A 21,460-nucleotide genomic window follows, 5' to 3' on the forward strand; every position below is an offset into this window, starting at 1 on the left:
CACGTATACTATATGAATATCTATATGAACATCATATTGGAATCTCATGAAAATATAGACATTAAAAGAGTAAATGATATATATTAAGAAAAAAATAAGGTAAAAGAAGAAGGTGAAGAAAAAATCCAAGATAAAAAATAATAATCAAACATAATTAGGTGGAAGGAAAAATAAAACACAATATGGAACAACGCATGAAAAAGAATATAATAAAAAATATATAGGACATCACATATATCCTCTGTGAACAACCTAAATTATACAATAGAACATCTCACGAGTACTATGTAAATACTAAATATAATTTTAAAACATTGCATTTATATTACGAGAATATCACAAAATCCATCATAAAACTTTATATGTATACTACGTGAACATCATATAATACATCATAGAAAATCATATGTATACTACTAAACATCACATAATACATCTAGAACATCATATGTATATTATGTGGACATCTTATATATCTCATATAATATATAACCAACAAAAAATAAAAATCATAAAATAAATGAATAACTTAAATAAGGAAGAGAAAGAAAACTAAAGAAAATCATATGTATACATGTGACATATGAAATAAAAAATCTTGAGAAAAATAAAAATTATTCATAGTGTAAATGAAATAAATAAATAGAAGCAAGAAAATTATATATATTATATGAACATCATATGTATCTCATAGAATACAAACAACTAAAAGTAAAATATGAATTTTTTTAAATAATTTGAGTAAATAAAAAGAGAAAAATTAAAAAATAAAATAAAATAGAAAATATAAAGGGCACATAAAAGGAAAGAGAAATGACAAAGAAATAAAGAAAATGAAGGAAAACAAAAAAAATAATAAAACAAAAAAATAAAAGTTTAATAAATAAGATAAATAATTACTACTATACAAAGAAATAAAAGAAAGATAATTTTTTTTAAAAAAGAATAAAGCCAAAGAAAATAAAAGAAAAAAGACAAAAAAAATAGAAACAAGAACAAGGGAAAGAATAGGAAAAAGAAAATAAAATGAAATAAATAATAGAGAAAAAATAAATGAAAAGAAATAGAAAAGGTAAAATAAATAGAATAAAAGAAGGAAAAACGAAACATGAAATAAATAAATAAATAAATTTAATTTATAGTATAAACATCAGTACACATTTTGCTCGTTATCTTATTCGTCCATGTCAGACGTGTTCTAACGGACAATAACACTGCGGGAACTATTGTTTATTGTACCAAGAAGAAGAAAAGGGAAAAGGCCAAAAGGAAAAAAAAAAAAAAGATCTCCGCTGCTGCCCATACCATCTATGCGGAAGAAATAGTCGGCCGACGCTATGCTTACGTCCCAACGCTTAGACTGAAAGAATCCCGTAAGGACATTATGTTTGCTGCCAAGACCTATTGTTCCCTAATGCTTGACAAGCATATAAAAGTATAAAACACTATAGACTGGGCCACAAAAACTAAAAAAAGGTATGCAGGCTTTTCTCTCATGCCTAGGGCCAGGCTCTAGCCCATAACCGCTCCTGCTCTTCGTCTTCGGGAGATTTTGGGCTTACCCTTTTTAAGCATGGTTGTTGTATTGAAAATGACATTAGTGACAGATTCATATTCAGTCTATATTTGCTGAAGGTTCAGCTTTATCTGAGTAATGAAAATCCATATTTTTCTTTAAAAAAGAACTTAGAGGAGTTAATTCACCTTGAATCCATTATATTTTTTTGATAAATTGTTGAATGCTTTGACCTTTTTATATATTCGTACACAAAGAATAGGCTCATTTATTAATACTAGTAAATATGCGGCGTTGCAACATGAGAGAAAAGACTTATTAAACTTTAAAGGAAAATGAAAATGCTACATACTTCTTTTTTTGTACACTTTACATTAGAATTTAGAATAATAAGGTATAGTTTATTTTATAATAATCATGATATTTACGTAGTACGTTATAAGTTAATATTAGAAATAATATGGTAGTATCTTGTTAAATCTATTTTGAATTAAAAATATAATTTTGATATATATTTTTTCTTTCGTTGTAACACATAAAACTATTTAGTCATAAATATATTATAACTTCATTTTTTATATTATCATTGTGTTGGTAGAGTTACATCTCTACGTACATGATTTTTATTGAAGACCTATAAAAATATATAATTCTATTATCTGATCAAAGTCATTAATACATTAACATTTTATGGTCAAAATATTTGTTTATTGATAATTAAAGAAAAGTTAAGGGTTCAATCCCTACGAAGACAACTTACACTTGACGCTAAGTTGCTTGCCTCCATATTTCCTTTTTTATATGGACTCTGGCATGCAGCGACGATCTTCTATTTGGACTATTTATTGGATAACAACTCTGTCCTAGTTTCCTGCTTACCTCCATATTTTTTTTATATGGACTCTAGCATGCAGCGACGATCTTCTATTTGGACTCTCTATCCGATAAAAACTCTATTCTAGTTTCCTTGTCAATAGTTGATAGCCCTAGTTTGATTTTGGATAATTGATAAACCCAAGTACTAACCTTCAGCTAAGTGTGTGTAGATGAGGTTGGTACATACTAAGTGACGGAGCAAGAGATGATCATGGTGATAGTAGTGATGACTACAAAATGATCAAGTGCTCGACTTGAAAAAGAAGAAAGAAAAAAATAAAACCCTATGAAGATCAAGGCAAAGATATTGCTTAGGGTTTTGGTTTTGTTGATCAAGACACCATAAGAGGGTGTGATCATATTTAGGATAAATGGTCGTACTATAAAGAGAGAAATTCTTCGGCTAAGCAGTTATCAAGTGCCACTAGGTGTCATTGTTTATGTACATTCATTTAGAACCTAGTGAGCTAACTTAACCCTTGAAAATGTTAGTGAAAATATGCTAACACACGTGCACAAGGTGAAACACTTGGTGGTCAGCACGTTTGAGCAAGGGTTGAAGTGGTGGAGAGGTTTTGGGTATCTTCTCCCTCCCGCCGAGCTTGCGAGACGGGATTCAGCGTTTTTGAGAAAATGAAAAGCACGAGTTGGTGATTGTTCGTGGCCATCTCCCAGTGATTGTGAGGGGTATTGTACCTTCCTTGGTGAAAGCCCTAGTTTGGTTTTGGATAATTGATGAAACCCTAGTACTAACCTCTATGATAAGTGTGTGTAGACTTAATGAGGTTGGTACATGCCAAGTGATGTAGCAAGTGATGATCATGGTGGTGATGGTGATGACCACAAGATGATCAAGTGCTCAACATGGAAAAGAAGAAAGAGAAAAACAAAACCCTATGAAGATCAAGGCAAAGGTATTGCTTAGGGTTTTGGTTTTGGTGATCAAGACACCATAGAGGGTGTGATCACATTTAGGATAGATAGCCGTACTATAAAGAGGGGAATTCTTTGGCTAAGCGGTTATCGAGTGCCACTAGGTGTCATTGTTCATGTGCATACATTTAGAACCTAGTGAGCTCACTTAACTCCTTCAAAGAAAATGTTTGTGAAAATGCTAACACACGTGCACACTTGTTGGTACACACGTTGTGGTGTTCGCACACTTTGAGAAGGAGGTGGAGTTTCAAAGGTAGAGAGAGGATGGGTTCCTCTCTCCCTCCCGCCGAGCTTGCGAGGCGGGATTTGGCGCTTTTCGAGAAAATGAAGTGCATATTTTCTATTGCGCCGGAGGGAATTTTTGGAGTAGTCGCGGGAGTGTTTCTCGCTGAGAAAACGCTCACCGGACGCTGGCTTCTGGAGCACCGGACGCTGCGTCTGAGCGTCCGGTGCAGACAGTGCCTGGCCCAGTTAGGGTAAGGCACCGGACGATAGGCACCGGATGCTGGCTTGAGCTTCCGGTGGTGCGCGTCCGGTGTGCGGGCGTTTTGCGACCCTCTCTGCGCATGGGTCCGGTGAGCACCGGACGCTAAGGGTGCGTCCGGTGGCTTGCGTCCGGTGACCCTGCAAGTTTGCGGAGCTCTCTGCGCACGGGTCCGGTGTGCACCGGTCACGTCCGGTGCTAACTTGCTTAGCGTCCGGTGCACTGCAGGTGACCGTTAGACTCTGACACGAGCGTTTCAAAAGACGATGTGTGGCTGACGTTGGAGCATCAGACGCTGGTGTTGAGCGTCCGGTGCCCCTTTAAGAGCGTCCGGTGACCCCGTATTTCGCCCAGTGAAAGAGCCAACGACTCTATTTGTTTGAGGGGCTATAAATACGTGTTTGGCCGGCTTGGGGCTCACTCTCTTGGCATTCTTGACTACTTGACATACTTGTGAGCCTAAGCAAACACCTCCCACTCATCTCCTTCATAGATTAAACATCTTTGTGAGATTGGGAGTGTTTCCAAGTGCATTTGCTTGAGTGATTGCATCTAGTGGCACTTGGGGATCGTTCTAGCTGCGGTTTTCTTGTTACTCTTGGTGGTTGCCGCCACCTCGACGGCTTGGAGCAGCAGAGGAGGATTGGCACGAGTTGGTGATTGTTCGTGGCCATCTCCCGGTGATTGTGAGGGGTCTTGTACCTTCCCCGGCGGAGAGCCGAAAGGTAACTCTAGTGGATTGCTCGTGTCATTGAGTTACCTCACTTGTGGGTAGGTTCTTGTGGTGTCCTAGTGAGGACGAGGTTCGTGCTACACCTCTTAGCCACCGAACCACCAAGTGTTGGTCGACACAACGGGGACGTAGCGTGCCGGCAAGCACGTAAACCTCGGGAGAAAAATTGTGTGTTTCCATTGTGATTGTTCATTGCATTTATCCCGGTGATTGGACTTCATATTATTGATTGGTTCATCCCCTCTACATGGTGGTATAAAGTTCAAACCATCTCTATTACATTCCCGCAAACTAGAGTAGCTTACTTACTTGTATAGAAACTTTAGGTAGCTTTCTAGTGTAAGTAGTGACATAGCTCTTGTGTACCTAGTGATTATTTCAACTAGAATTGTTGGATAGGTGGCTTGCAAACACCCCATTAGAGCTAGAGCAAAAAGCTTTGCTTTGTTATTTACTAACCTCTTGCTCTAGTGAGTTTGTAGATTTTTGAAATAGGCTATTCACCCCCCCTCTAGCCATATTAGGACCTTTCACTTGGCGGAGAGCCGGAATGTAACTCTAGTAAATTACTCATGTCATTGAGTTACCTCACTTGTGGGTAGGTTCTTGCGGTGTCCTAGTGAGGACGAGGTTCGTGCTACACCTTTTACTCGCGGAACCGCCAAGTGTTGGTCGACACAATGGGGACTAGTGCACCGACAAGCACGTGAACCTCGGGAGAAAAATTAGTGTCTGTATTGCGATTGATTGGCATTCTCCCATGATTGATTGTTTATATATTGATGATTGGTTCATCCCCTACACATCGGTTTAAAGATCACACTCTCTCTATTTATATTCCCGTAAAGTAGTGTAATTAGTTTAGAGTGTGTTTGGTTCCCTGCACTAGACTCTAGCCAGGCTTCCATAATACAACTTGGGTTTGTTTGGTTCCCTGTTTGGCCTGGTAGCTAGGTTTCCACAAATCCATTTCGTATGGATTGGCTTCCTAGAAACGCCTGAATCGGGCGTTCTCGTGGAGCCAGGCTTAGCCAGCCCCCGCTACCGCATCCACTCACCTTCTCTCTCGTCACCCCTTCACGCAACCAACACCGACGCCGGCCACATCTCCCACCGCCAATGTGTGCTCCTTCTCCCTTCTAGATGAATTGCCGCTCCTCCACGCTCTCGCTCCTCGCTCTCCCTCGCGCTCCGCCGCTTCGACGACCTCATTGCCAGGTCACCCAGGGACATAGCCTTGATCTGCCCCCTCATGTCATCGTTGTCGTTGCTGGGGAATGACGGAGTTTTCGCGCTCGCCGCTGTGTAGGTCACAGTCTTGCCCGGCCACGGCCTACCGCCTAGGCCTCGAGAACGACAAAGGATCCGAGGACGCCGTGTTGCTGCCACCGCCGCCGTATCTAGACTGGTCCGTTGTCGCCGACCTCGACAACCTGCATGGGAAGACGTGCGCCGGGATGGGGCGCCTCGCCCCTCCCCCTCCCCCGACACCTCCGTCGGAATGGGGTGCCTCACCCGTCCCCCTCCCCCGACACCTCCGCCGGGATGGCGTGCCTCGCCCCTTGCAGATCTGCTGAGAGCTCGGCCTTCGAGCCTTCTGGTCCTCTTCCATCTTGTCGACATAGCCTTGTTCTCCAGCTCGCCACTCACAGCGGCGTGGTGGCCCATTGCCATGGTTGCCGAGGTGCTTGTCCACCATGCCCACAACATGTTCGACTAAAGTTTTAAAAGGGGATAAAATTACTAGGTGAAGCAAGAGATGAGTCTATGCAAACTAAACCAGGTAACCAAATACACCGATTCTTAGCCAAGCTTGGCTAGTACAAGCTACCAAACATGTGCTACTCGCATTAGTTAAAGCTGGCCAGAGCTAGCATGTCTTAATTTTGCTATCTAGGCTTGTCTAAGAAACGAACCAAACACACCCTTAGTTGCTTACCTTGCCTTGTGTAGCTTGTTCACTAGTGTAGCTTATAGTGATATAGCTTTGTGTGCTTAGTGATCTTAGCAACTAGAATTGTTGGGTAGGTGGCTTGCAACCCCTTGTAGAGCTAGAGCAAAATTACATTATCTCTTTTGTTGTACTAATCATTTGCTCTAGTGGTTTGTAGATTTTTAAATAGGCTAGCCATTTAAGACCTTTCAACAGTATATTATCAGTATATAGAAAGGGGAAGATAGATAAAAAAAATGGATAGACGAAAAAATAGCTTGAATTTTTACCTCTTTATTAATAGATATAGATGAACAAACATAACCTCATAAGAAAAAATAATTTCTGTCCAATTAATTAGAGATACTACACCGGAACATGTGGTCACACTTATACATAATTATTTAATAGAGTCTATAACATTACTAAAACACCTCGGCTGTTACCATCCTTATATATGGCCTAGTTTTGTACTCGGAACAATTTCTTATATACGGCCTAGTTTCATACGCGGACTAAGTCTAAGGTGGTACTAAAACACTTCGCGGCTGCTACCCTACTTATACATGGCTCAGTTCTATACACAGAACGGGTCTTCTAATCTAATCTAAGGTGGTACTAAAATACCTCGGTTGTTGTCCTACTTATATATGGCCCAGTTCCGTACGTGGAACAGATCTTCTAAGGTGGTACTAAAACACCTCGGTTACTACCCTGCTTATATATGGCCTAGTTCTGTATGTGGAACGGGTCTATCTAATCTAAGGTGGTACTAAAACACCTCAGCACTAGATGTCTAGAACCACTAGCCTAGCTCCGCACGTGGAACGGTCTGCATATGCATAGTTGGCAAACATCACTCTATTTTTATCCTTATTAACTAAGAGGCCATATCAAATCTATCTTTTTGCACCTTATCTTCTTCCCTTCTATCGCCACACATCCACACCCAACCCTAAAGCCACGAGCTACTTGCCCCCGCCACCTCCACCTCCATGTCTTTTTTTTGCGAGACTCAGTTATAGACACTGAGCTCATATACACGTGGCATCTTCAAAATTAATTTTGAATATTGAGTACGTTCATTCATGGATATACATATCCGTGAATATTTAGAGGGACCCCTTTGGATTCCTGATGCTTTGAATAATCAAGGTTTTGATACGTTACCTAGAGCAAATTAGCGCTGCATCTGAAACGGATTGTGCAAAACAATAATAGGAACGAAAAAATAGCATATGAAACGCAACATCGACCTTCAACATCAAGCGTATTCATAAACGAGTTGAATAATTGCGTGAAATATAGTATAAAAGTACCTTGGACTCGGAGGTGTTCATTTGGCAAGTGTTCTTTTTCTTCCTCTAAGACTCCGAGAGCATCTCTTCCCCAGCTGTATACTATAATATAAGGAATGGAAACCTGCGTGCTACTTATACCTGAGAAAATCCCTGACATCTGGCGACTCAATGCACAACCAGACATCGTAGGTCAAGTCGTCTACAACGACAATGTGTATATATCATGTAATGTAAAACGAGACACCAAAAATCTTCTCGAGTTTGAGAAGAAAAATATTCAAAGATACTGGCGTAACAAACTTTTTATTCTGTCACTAGAATTATATGAGCATACATATGAGTACACACGACAACCCGCTTCCACCGTCCCTTTTCAACTGTCCTTCTCACTTCCTATATAAGAAAATAGTAATATTTATGATACATAATCTATTTTCATAATAAACTTATGTTGCTAATATTTTCTATAAATTTAGTTAAACTTAAAAAAAATACTAGTACGAAAATTACGACACTTAAAAAGGATTGAGGGAGTACTTACATGCTTATCCCTTTGTACACACTGCTACAAAGGGATTTCAAAACAGGTTTGTGTCGTTCTTTCAAAAAGAAACGGTTTGTATCAACCGGTTCCATTTTAGTTGCAAGCTAGTGCGCACATGCCATTGCGGTACTCTAGACTATCATTTAGATTAAAAATTTGAGAGCAATGTGACAGTTACCCCTTTAATTTGTTCGTATCACCAACCAGTTTGGTAAGAACCGGAAGTGCTACCTGCTTTGTCCTTGCTGTTTGGAAGTCACATTCATTCTCTAGCTTCACAAAATGTACTCCTCTAAAATGACAAGTCGAGATGGAAACCTATAGCTATCAATTTGCTGAAATATGGAGACACCATGACTTGTAACTTCCCACACAACACATAAAGTCTCATAGGACATGTTTTTCCATAATCATTTTCACACATTACATTTATTATTGTGGCATACGGAAGTCCATATATGCTTAATATTTTCCATATAATATGTCCATAAACTACGCTAGCTTGACCAAGTGCAGTGAGATATTCGTCATATAATATAATGCACATCTCAAATTTGTTCTAATAAACATGAGGCCTAAATATCCAAAAACATTAAAAACAACAAGTATGTTTGTAGTCAGATACAAACCTAATTAAACCATGAATGTAGTTAATAACTAATTTAGAAGTTATACAGATGTTTCTAGTTATGTCTCTAAATCCATAGATTGTTTTGTTGGTAGTCTTTTATTTCTGGATCTGAAGAAATAGTTTTTGTCTAGAATATATATATTCTTTTACTTTCATTGAAGTTTTTGGTTTATAGTGATATTATTATCTCTTGCGTTTCGTAGCTGAGTTTGTTAGGCAGGTTCAGTAGTCCTTCTTAAGTCCTGGGTTGGATTCCTCATGGGTGCATATCTGATGCTGAGGTTAAGCTCCTGCTACGATTGTGGTCGTTCTCACATAGGCTACAAAATGTCACTGTGTAGGAGTGGGATATGGGGTTTTCTAACAGCAATGATGCCGCTATGTATAAGTAGGCGGTTCATAGAAGGCCTTGTTTAGTTCGCAAAAATTTTCAAGATTCTCCGTCACATCGAATCTTTGGTCGCATGCATAGAGTATTAAATATAAATGAAAATAAAAACTAATTATATAGTTTACCTGTAATTTGTGAGATGAATCTTTTAAGCCTAGTTACTCAGTGATTGGACAATGTTTGTCAAATAAAAACAAAAGTGCTACGGTAGCCAAAATGAAAATTTTTGCGAACTAAACAAGGCCTTTATTGACAAATTAAAGGGTTAGGAGAATTCCTATGAATGGACGTTTTCCGTGAGTACAGAATAATGCTGAGTGATTCATGGACTGGACGGCTTCTATCTTCCCTGTTCTATTCAGCGACTAGATAACTAACTGAGCTTGTCTGTCTCCACTTCACCCACCACCGTCGTCGTCGGTGAAACACGGCTTGAGTACGTACGGTAATAAAGATCTTGAACAGTCGCTTCAACCTACTCCTGTCATTTTGTTTTGAACTGTCATAGAAATCGAGGATATGATGATCTTTTTGTGTGGTCTTTTCAATGGAATATATATGCGATTAACAACGGTCCTCTTGTCCAGTGTGGATTGCTTCTAAATCAGACAGCGAAATTGGAAATCAATCTTCCAAGGCGGTAAAACCATTCATTAGCGGTGTATTCCCTCTGTCCTGAAAAAATAAATTCCTAACAAATTTAGGACATAATATCAAATAAGATAAAAGACCATGCTACCTCTGATTAAACAGCAAAAACCTTAATAGCTTTTTGGTTACTAGAAATCTTAATTGAATAGTGTCGACCGATCGAGTCCAGCAGGAGCAGGACCATTATATTCTTGGCCGGCCGGCCATTGACCGACCGATCGAGTTAGCTAACTGGCAAACTGCGGGTGTGCATTTACCAAATCACCAGTTGGCCAGCCGAGTGGATGGTATTCAAGTGAAAAGGTCTCTAGCTAGTGGTTAAAGCAACTGGTAGTGATCCTAAAGAGCTAATCATGTTTATGTTCGAATACTTTGTAGGATCGATATACTCTAGGGGATAGGCAATCAGAGGGGGGCGAATGATTGCGTAAGCCAAAATTAAAATCTAAAGTTCACCCTAAACACAAAACCAAAGTAAGCCCTTTTTAATTAAGACAGAACATTGTGCTTTTAATAGAAATAAACTCGACCAAAAATATGCTCCAATTGACCTCAAAATTTAATACAATAAACTATATAAAATATGCAAATGAACCCAACTGGAATCATGTTAATCGAAGGTCTAGAACTCGAGATATAAAATAAAAATGTCACTGTGTGTGATAATGACGAGAACTGATCCAGTTCTATTTTTGATTATGCGACATCAATTAAAGCTTATGCCATGAGACTTTTCAGATTACTAGCACAATACCCTAGCAACAAAATAAACATATGTAAACTTGCAAACAAGATATGAATCTGAAACAAAAGGCTTGACATGTAAATCAAGAAGCTGATATGTAGAACGCGACTAACATCACATTGATATGAGATAATTGGACTTCATTGCTCTCATAATATGTTCACAAGATGCAACTTACAAGCATCCACAAGAGAACTCTACAAAAGTTCCCGAAGCACTTAAAACAACTACCGGCTAATCCAGCATGCGCTGCCTCTCTTTTCTATGGGTTGCACTCGTGTGCCTCTGCAATTCTCTCATCATACAGACAACGATGTCCACCTTTTATAGGCAGTCCTGCATGCTGATTCAAGCCTCAAAGTTACTACAACCGTTCACATGGTCTGCACCATGACCAAGCTCCACGCCACCAAGCCAAAAATAGTTGCGCGAACCTCTCCTTGCCAATTGCCACATCCTGGTCAAAATTTGATGGCGCCACCAGCCATCCAAGCTAGTCTTCCTTCTTTTTCTAATCGTCACTTGACCAAACCAAGTTCACCATGCAACATGCAACTCAGTTCTCTAGCCCACCGAACATCTCGCATGACATCCATGACCGATAGGACCTCAGTTCCTCCCTGAACTTAGTCCCGAAACCTCAGTTCCTCCTTGAACCTAGTTCCAGTCCGTCATCGACCATGTTCTGCCTCAAGCTAACACCTGCACATGAACAAACAAGCGACAAGTACGAGCCCAAGTCCAAGACTTGACTCAAGTCAATCCGCACAACACCTCACACGAGCATGTCATGCAACAATTCCAAATCACCTGCTATCACAACCATATATAGACAACACATGCATATCAAATTATGCCATAATTCAAATCACTTTGCAATGCCAATTTCATATCAAGCCAATTTTTCATTACATGATCTCACAATCTCCCCCTTGATGAAAACATTGGCAACACCATTTAAATAATGAACATTGGCATTTACATCCACCAAATTATTTTTAAATCAATCGCAAAGTGAAAAAATAAAAATAAAAAGATCATATAAAAAGATCCAAAAAGAAGAAATGATTTGAAATTATCTCCCCCTTTCTTTTCTCTCAAAAAAATCACTCATGTGAACATGCAATGGATAAAACTCTTTCTCCCCCTTTGACAATGGATTCATCAAGAACATAAAAGACAGCAAAAGAAGGCTGAACACGACACTAAAAATGACAACTCCCCCTCAACAAATGTTATGATATGAGGAAAATGCAAAGCTTCAAGAGTACAACAGTCAGAGTAAAAAGATGCTCTAGTTGGTGTTGTCATGTGTGTAGCAACAAGTACAAGCCATAGCAAATGCTCAAATTGATCAACTGAAAAATATGATACTTAAGCATTTTGATTTAGTTTTAAGTAATTCAAAGAGATGTTCACCAATGATTGTAGCACATAGCAAGTATAACCAGGAGATCAAACTAGTGCTAACACATGCATACAAAAGTGAACTACCCCATATAACAGTCATACATCATGTCTCAAAGACTCACTTAATACTTGTGGTTTTCAAAGTTTTATCAGAGTTTGCAGCGGTTCACAAGTATTAGTTAGAACATGTGTATGCGAGTGGTTATCCATACTGTCCGCCAAAATATAATTTTTCTTTTCTTTTCAACCACGCCAAGTTCATCCCTTAGTGCAATGAGAAGCCGTCTCATCACGAGTGGTTGTGGACTACACTACAAGGCTCAAGTTCATCCAAGTGGGAAGCTGTCTTGATACCTTGACGTGGGACAGTAAAGACCCAACTCGATCTTTCATGATTACTTAGCTTGGATTTCAAGTTTTAGCACAAGATTATCAAGTTGTCCAAGTCAAGTGCATGACTCAAGAAACATGAGACATAGCAGCCTAGCATACATATGAAAGCAACATGGATCTCAACACATCCTACACATGCTAGTTGCCATCTCAAATGGTGAACATTTTCAAGTCTCAACAGTTATTAGTCAAGTTCACATGTTAGAAAATAGGCTCATTTTATAACATGTATCAATGTGATCAAAAGGAGCCTAAGCAGGAAGTACTATCATGTACGCACAGAACATACCAAAGATAGCATAGTTTTATTCTAACAGTTATAGTCATGAAGCTCAAGGATGTTCTATCATACATGATGAGAACTAAAGATAGAATTCAGCTCAAACTCTAGAAGAAGTTTAGGAGGTTCAAAACAAATTCTTGGAAACCACAAAAAAAAGAGTACCATATAGAGAATGCAAAATTGACTATGTACGAGAATATAGACTCGCCCTCAAAACAATCCAGATGGATGTAACACCCCGAGTTCTCCCCGTAGAAAAGCAAAACGAGAAGAATCCAAAGGTTTTGTGAAAATGTCTGCCAACTGATGTTCAGTATCTATACGATGAAGCTCAACGGTTCCTTTCTCAACATGATCTCGAAGAAAGTGAAATCTTATATCGATATGCTTAGTTCTTGAATGTTGCACTGGGTTCTTAGCAATACATATAGCACTAGTATTATCACAGAAAAGGGGAACCTTATTCAAATTTATCCCATAATCTTTAAGTGTAGCTACTATCCATAGAATTTGTGAACAACAACAAGCAGCAGCTACATATTCAGACTCAGCGGTAGATTGTGCAACAGAAGATTGTTTTCTAGATGACCATGTAATAAGAGAATTTCCCAAAAAATGGCATGAGCCAGATGTACTTTTTCTATTAATTCTACAACCTCCAAAATCAGCATCAGAAAAACATCTTAAGCTAATATATGAGGAAGCAGAAAGCCATATGCCAAAGTTTAGAGTACCACGTAGATACCTGAGAATGCGTTTGACAGCTTGTAGATGTGAAGCACGTGGAGAAGCTTGAAAACGAGCACATAAACACACAGAAAATTGTATGTCCGGCCTCGAAGCAGTAAGATATAAAAGTGAACCAATCATGCTCTTGTACTCCTTTTGGTCAACAGGCTCACCATCTTCATCAAGATCAAGTGAAGTAGCAGCTCCCATAGGCGTCATAATAGGCTTACAGTTTTCCATCCCAAAACGGTGTAGAAGATCCCTTGTATACTTACTTTGATGAACAAAAATGCCTTCATTTGTTTGTTTTACTTGTAGTCCCAAGAAGTAAGTCAACTCCCCCATCATACTCATCTCAAATTCTTTACTCATCATTTCTGAAAACTTAGTCACTAATGCATGAGATGCACACCCAAAGATGATATCATCAACATAAATCTGAACGAATAATTGATCATTGCCTTGCTTAAGTACAAAGAGAGTTTTATCAACCTTTCCCATTGAAAATCCCTTTTCTATTAAAAGTTTCTTCAACCTATCATACCATGCTCTTGGGGCTTGTTTCAAACCATATAAAGCTTTTGATAGTTTAAAAACATGATTAGGAAATTTTGAATTTTCAAAGCCGGGTGGTTGCTTAACATAAACCTCCTCATCTATGTAGCCATTAAGAAAAGCACTTTTTACATCCATTTGATACAATTTAAAACCTTTAGATGCAGCAAAGGCTAACAAAATTCTAATGGCTTCCAATCTAGCAACAGGAGCAAATGTTTCATCAAAATCTAACCCTTCTATTTGTTTAAATCCTTGAGCAACCAACCTAGCTTTGTTTCTAACAACAACACCATCCTCACTTTGTTTATTTTTAAATACCCATTTTGTTCCAATTATAGTGTGATCAGGTGGAGGTGGAACAAGCTTCCAAACTTTATTTCGTTCAAAATTGTAACAACCAAAAATTTTGTTTCTTTTTAAATAGATGAAATGAATTTAAATGAATTTATTTTGTGAGCATTTTCAATATAGGGAAAATAAATAAAATTTGGAGAAATTAAAATTTGTTATAAACTTAGAGAAATGTTTATGTTGCATTCATGCCGGAGCATTTCTTTTATGTGATGATTGTTTTGAAAACAAATGACAAACTGATTAAAAATCCATTTGGAAAATGCATTGAAAAAAAAATTGTTTAAAAAAAAATAAAAAGAATTTTCCCTTTCCCTTCCCCTTTTCGCCCTGGAGGCCCAGCATCCCCCCCTCCCCCGCGCCCCTTCTTGGGCCGGCCCAGCCGCCTCCCCCTCCCTTCCCCCTCTCTCTCTCTCACCCGCTGACAGGCCGGGCCCGCCTGTCAGCTCCCTCTTCTCCCAACCGACGCCCCGCTCTTTCCTCTCTCTCTCGGTTTGGAAACCGTCTGGCCGCAAGCCCGCGCCCCCGCTCCCCACGACTCCTCCCCTCTTCCCCGCGCTTGGTTAAGTAGTGGACTGCGAGCCGCGCGTCCTCTCCTCCTCGCCAGTTTTCCTCTCCTCGTTTCTGTTTCCATCCGTACTCGCGCAAAGAAAAGCCGCCGCCGCGACCTCCGATCGAAGTCCGCCGTCCGAGCCGTTTTCGTCCTCCTTCTTCGCGTTGGTGAGCGCGTCTCGTCCTCCTCTACCTTTTCGGCTTTCTCCCGAGCGTTGCAGTGCTCTCTAGGGCCGGTTTCCGCGAGCTCCGGCGAGCTCCATGGCCGCCGGCCATGGAGCGGGTCACGTTTGGTCTCCCCGGCCGCGCTAAGGTTGGAATCGAGCTCGCCGCGACCTCCTCTCTCTCCCGGTAGTTTCGGTTCGCAAAACCATGCCCCGTAGCGCCCTATCGATTTTCGCCGGTGAGCTTGGGTCGGCCAACCATGGCCGCTGCCGCGCCCTTCTTCCCCTCCGGCCGGCGCGCCGCTCCTCTTCCCCCCCCCTCTGTTTTCTTCTCTAATCTCGGCCCTGCGTTCGCGATCGGACGATCCAGGGTGCACCGTACCCCTTCGGGGGGAAATTTTGCTTAAAGAGCCCCTCCCAGATTTCGAAATTCGGTCGCGGTCCTTAGCGTATTTCGCTGTTTACGTCTTGCTGTTTGGAAAACGTAAACTCTATCGATTTAGGTCAAAATACGTTTTTCAGGAAATTACAGAAATGCCACTGAACTTGTTTTGGCCATAAAATATTCGTTATAGCTCCGATTTGACCCGTTCGAATTGCGTTAGGTTCGTAATTAAATTCTCTACATGATAGTACCACTGTTTTTGTAGTTGGCAACTTTTTATTTTCAGGGTTAGGTTTAATTAATTAATTGCCTATAGGAAATCGTCGATAAGTCGTAACTTGGTCGTTTTAGCTCCGAATTTCGTGATCTTCGTATCTATGTGATCGTAGCGAAACGTAGGTTCTGTTTTTAAATATTTTATTTCATTTTTGATCTGTTGGTGTACTGTTCTAATTAAATGATTGTTTGCTTGTACGAATGAACCTGGATGCGTGTTGTTGTGTGGTACCGATCGAGCGCAGACAGTGACGTGTCCGTGGGTGATCCATTTTACTACGAGGAGCAGCAGGACCAGCAGCAGTTCCCCGTCACTGAAGGCAAGTATAACATGGGTTTCCCTTGTACACCTATTCACTTAATTAATTACGCATCTGCATGTGTCTAATTTGGTAACCCTAAGGACATCCTAGCTACCTGACTATATATTTATGACACCTATGGGTAAAATGCATGTGGGTAGCTTTGCTAGTGCTTTAATTAATTGAGAATTTACTATCACTCTGACTTTAATGAGTATGATGATAAATGTTGGGAAAAAGGGCTATGGTGCAATTGACTTCGGTCGAGTTGACCTAGACCCTCCGTAAGGACTTCTCTGTAAGCGACTATCCGGGACTTACAGTGCAACCGTGATGGTTATATGGCTCTAACTTTAGCTCAGTAATAGGATCTCATCTAGCTGGTTAGAGGTTACCCGAAAGGGCGCAAGAGGGGCTTGCCACTTTGGGTATAGAACTGCTTCTGTTCCTATGTGTATAGCCGTGATGGAAATGTGCCATAGGAAAGGGGGTTCTCTATATCTGCCTGCCGAGGAAACCTCGCGGCCCTAACTGGTTAGACGTGGCCTACGGAAGGCTTCATAGTGTTCCCTGCCCGCTCACCTTGGCAGTGTTAATGGGTCTTGCAAACCCCGGGCATATGGGTAACACGACTTACGGGAAAAGTGCACACCTCTGCGCAGAGTTTGATCAAACTGGTATACTAGCCATGCTCTCGGACATGAGCGGCCTTGGACCCTTACGAAATAGTTGGGTGTGGACGGTTATGGGAAATAACTTATGAAAATCTGACGCATTGATCGTGATGATTAATGTGGTTTAACCGTGATGGTGATGATGTAGCCGTGAAGGTTAACGGTGTTATTATCATGTGCTCATTTGGGCTAATCGGGAGCTTAAGCATAATTGATGATTAAATAGGATTAAAACATTGACCAATTAAAATGCTAACTGCAGTAGCCAGTGTCTGACCTTTTTGAGCCGCATAAAATCCTATGTTATGCTTGCGGAGTACGAGATGTACTCACGCTTGTCTTTATCTTTCTTTTTGGACAAAATCCCGGATGGGTAACAGATGACAGCTTCTACGAGGAATTCCCTGAGGACTTCTAGGTTGGCGATCCCCCAGTCGGTCGTCCCTGTGTTGGAGTTATCTTTCATAGCTAGTATGAGTTTTTTTTCCGTTTGTCGCAGACCTTGATATATTTGTGTTGTAATAACGATATGTAAGACACTTGTGATGATACATTTGTAATTTGTCGACTTGTGTGCGCGACTATTCCTGGGGCGCACATGAGCTTATTGTACTCAAATTTATCCTTAAATTTGGGTGTGACAAATTGGTATCAAAGCAAGGCTGACTGTAGGACGCAAACCTAGGTAGAAACAGTCGATTTTAGAGTTCTTATTTTCGCTTTATTTATTTCACTGCTCACTTTACTTTCTTGTTATTTTATTAAAAGTTTATATTCTTACCCAATGTTCTATTTATGTAAACATATTGATTCTAATTCTTAAAACAAAATTTATAGATGCCTCGTCGCAGCGCAGCCGCGTATCGCGCCCTCTTCGTCGCCGCCTGTGCTCCACCAGTTGCACCAGCACCAGCTCCAGTACCTGCACCTGTGCCAGCACCAGTACCTGTACCAGAGCCCGAAGTCGTCGCCTCTGGTGGCGGCGAGGAGGAGGAGCCTATGGACACGGGGTCCCCTACGCCTACACCTTCAGCTCCTACACCAGTGGCGGTACCGATTCCGCAGGCTGCCGCTCCAGTACCAACTGCACCTGCACCACCTGCACCTGCACCACCTGCACCTGCACCACCTTCGCCTGCACCCCACGCGTCGACGGGTTCAGCACCGACGCCTCAGTACCCTCAGGTTGTTCCGGAGATGGGATGGACCTCCAGGAACAAGTTCATGGAGGCGGACGAAGACGCTCACTACCACACTCTGCTCACGGGTGTGTTGGCGAGCTACTACCCGGAGTTTGCTGCCACCGTCCGCTACCTTTGTTCGGAGCACAAGCACCCGTTGGAGAACACCTACTGGAAGGCCGAGGTGATCACCACAGCTCGGAACAACGTCGGCAACTCGGACGAGGTGGAGTCCATACACGAGAGCAGGGTTAGGCGTGCTTCCGCCTACGAGAGCATGGAGGATGCAGCTCAGGCCGCGTACTTTCACTACCATGGCCGCCGTTTTGAGGCCATGCAGGAGGATAGGTACCGGTTCCTTCCCCGCAACGACCCAGATGGCAAGACATGGCACATCCTGGCACCTCCTGCCGGCGACCCTACCCTGGATACGACTGTGAGACACGTCAGTGCCATTCAGGAGATGAATGGGGCACTGAGACAGGAGCTGCGTGTTGCTCAGCAGGCGGGGAAGCGCCTCCAGCGTCAGGTGGATGAGCTGCGTGGTCAGCTTGGACAGCCACCCATTTACAAGAAGAAGCCCCGCAAGTTCGTTCTCCAGGATAGAGCTCCTTAGATTTCCCAGTACTTTCTAGATTGACGCTAGCACGAGTATTTCAGTAATGTGTGGCATGTGAACTTTAGTGAGTTGTTGTTTGTGTTGATGAACATTTATGATTTGGAGTTTTGTTTGATTGTGGAAACATGTGGGCCTGTCCGCATGTTTCTAAATCTTAATCTTAGAAGTAATGTTGTTTAATTTCGAGGTTGGGTTACTTTATCTTGTCTCAGTCATGCTGTTTCTGGAGCAGTCTGGGATGTTTATTCAGTATCTCATTATCGGTTCAGTCAAAAATTACCAAATTTTTATGGTGAAAACTAGACTGGTATATCTTTCATCTCCAACTGGAATCACCTCATTATCTATTCGGATCTGTGAGATATGTCCGTTTTAATCTGCTGTACCTGCGCAGACTGAGAACCAGAGCAGAACCTGATAAATCATAATTTTGATTATGTTACTGTTGGAATCAGTAAATGTGGTCTGAATAAAGTTTGTAGAGAATTTCTTAACCTTTCCAACGATGTATACCATATTCCTTTTTGGATCTGTAGGTTCTGAGATAAGCACGGATTACTGACCTGCTGAGTTTGAAACTTGTCCAGAAAACTGCTAGACTTGTTTTTATTCATTATAAGCGATGAATAATTATTTTTGGAAGATCACTAAAAGCCGTGAATCTTTGTTGGAAGCAGATGGACGCCGAAGGAGCAGCCGCTGGTCGTGGACGTGGCCGTGGCCGTGGTCGTGGCCGTGGACGTGGTGTACCTGAGAATCCACCACCACCACCGCCGCCGATGACTATTGAGCAGCTTATGGGTATGCAAGCTAATTTGATGCAAGCCATAATGAACCGTATGAACAATGAACCAGTAGCAGCACCACCGCCGGTTCAAGTCCGTGACAAGCGAGGGGAGTTCTTGAAAGGACGCCCTCCGGTGTTCACCCATGCCTCTGATCCACTGGAGGCAGACGACTGGTTAAAAGCAGTCGAGAAGCAGCTGAACATTGCCCAATGCAGCGACCTAGAGAAAGTGTTGTACGCATCAGGCCAGCTGCAAGGACCTGCACAGGAGTGGTGGGAGTCCTATCAATATGGACGCCCGAACAATGCTCCGCCAGTCACCTGGAAGGAGTTTACGGAAGGGTTCAGGTCCCATCATATTCCGGAGGGCCTGATAGAACTGAAAGCGGAAGAGTTCAGATCTCTCAAGCAGGGATCAATGTCAGTCAGTGAGTATCGTGACAAGTTTGCACAACTGTCACGATATGCTCCATATGAGGTGGCCAGGGACTCTGACAAGCAGCGTCTCTTCCTGAAGGGTCTGTATGATGGACTGCAGCTGCAGCTGATGAGCAACACCTACCCTTGCTTTCAAGAATTGGTGAACCGCGCTATTGTCATCGACAACAAGCGCAAGGAGATGGATGCAAAGAAGAGAAAGCTCCAGGGACAGCCGTCGGGCAGCAACACTCGCCCACGTGCGTACCCTCAGCAGGGATTCCCTTAGCGCAGTCAAGGGCCGCCGAATCAGTGGAACCGGAGTCAGTTTCCACAGCGTCCTCAGTACCACCAGCAGTACAGCCACCAAAACCAACAACGCCCCCAACAGCAGTATGGCAATCAGAGTCAGCAGCGCCCCCAGCAACAGGTCAGCAACCAGGCACCATGCCAAGGAGTGCCCAACAATGCTCCTGGCAAGAGTGCAGCACCCAGCGGAAATCCCAATGCATGTTACCGCTGCGGAGAGGTGGGACACTATGCCTACCAGTGCCCCAGGAAGCAGAATCCACCAGCCCAGCAAAATCAGAACAACAATCAGAGGCCTGCTCGACCTCCGTTCTCTGGGAAAGTGAACCATGTGTCCACTGACACAGCTCAGGAAGCACCTGAGGTTATGATGGGTACGTTCAACATCAACTCCATCCCCGCTACAGTACTGTTTGATTCTGGTGCTTCACATTCTTTTATCTCCCAAGCTTTTGTTAGAGTGCATAGCATCCCACTTTGTGCACTGAAAAATTCCATGCTAGTAAATTCACCGGGAGGCACCATGCCAGCTAATTACTGGAGCCCCTCCACTAGTATATCTCTAAGGGGGGTAGATTTCAAGGTGAAACCTATTGTGCTAAGAACCATGGGAATTGACCTCATACTTGGTATGGATTGGATGAAGCAGCATGGGGCAGTAATACAGTGTCAAGAGAGGGCTGTGGTGGTGACATCACCAGGTGGGGATAGAATAAGTGTGGATGTGGCAGTGCAGCCTCAGCCGACTACTACGGTGAATCAATTGAGTGGTGGTAATCAAGAAGACCAGGTGGTGGACGAGTTCCCCGATGTTTTCCCGGATGAGTTGCCAGGTATGCCACCAGACCGAGACATTGAATTTCTTATTGAGCTTTTACCTGGAACTGCACCCATAGCAAAAAGACCATATAGAATGAGGGTAAATGAATTAGAGGAACTTAAGAAACAGCTTAAGGAATTGCAAGAAAAGGGGTTTATTCGTCCTAGTTCTTCACCATGGGGTGCACCGGTAATCTTTGTTGATAAGAAAGATGGCACTAGAAGGATGTGTGTGGATTATCGATCATTAAATGAAGTCACTATTAAAAACAAGTACCCACTGCCTAGAATAGATGACTTATTTGACCAACTAAAAGGAGCATGTGTGTTCTCCAAAATTGACCTCCGATCTGGCTATCACCAGTTGAAAATCCGTGCAACTGACATACCTAAGACAACTTTTACCACAAGGTATGGCTTGTATGAGTATACAGTCATGTCATTTGGGTTGACCAATGCACCTGCATACTTCATGTATATGATGAACACACTAGTACACAGATGCTCTAA

General features: G+C 41.9%; 1 protein-coding gene across 1 annotated transcript in view; it reads right to left on the bottom strand.

Annotated features, from left to right (window-relative positions):
• The window catches only part of LOC8071924 (wall-associated receptor kinase 5), a 13,426-nt gene extending 5,554 nt beyond the window's left edge, over nucleotides 1-7,872 (bottom strand). The window contains exon 1 of the mRNA XM_021454507.1: nucleotides 7,798-7,872. Within this exon, the coding sequence (XP_021310182.1) occupies nucleotides 7,798-7,818 (21 nt within the window). The 5' untranslated portion in view covers nucleotides 7,819-7,872. The remainder of the gene's footprint in view (nucleotides 1-7,797) is intronic.

Source organism: Sorghum bicolor, chromosome 2, assembly GCF_000003195.3.
Source record: "Sorghum bicolor cultivar BTx623 chromosome 2, Sorghum_bicolor_NCBIv3, whole genome shotgun sequence".
In the NCBI taxonomy this organism is placed as follows: Eukaryota; Viridiplantae; Streptophyta; class Magnoliopsida; order Poales; family Poaceae; genus Sorghum; species Sorghum bicolor.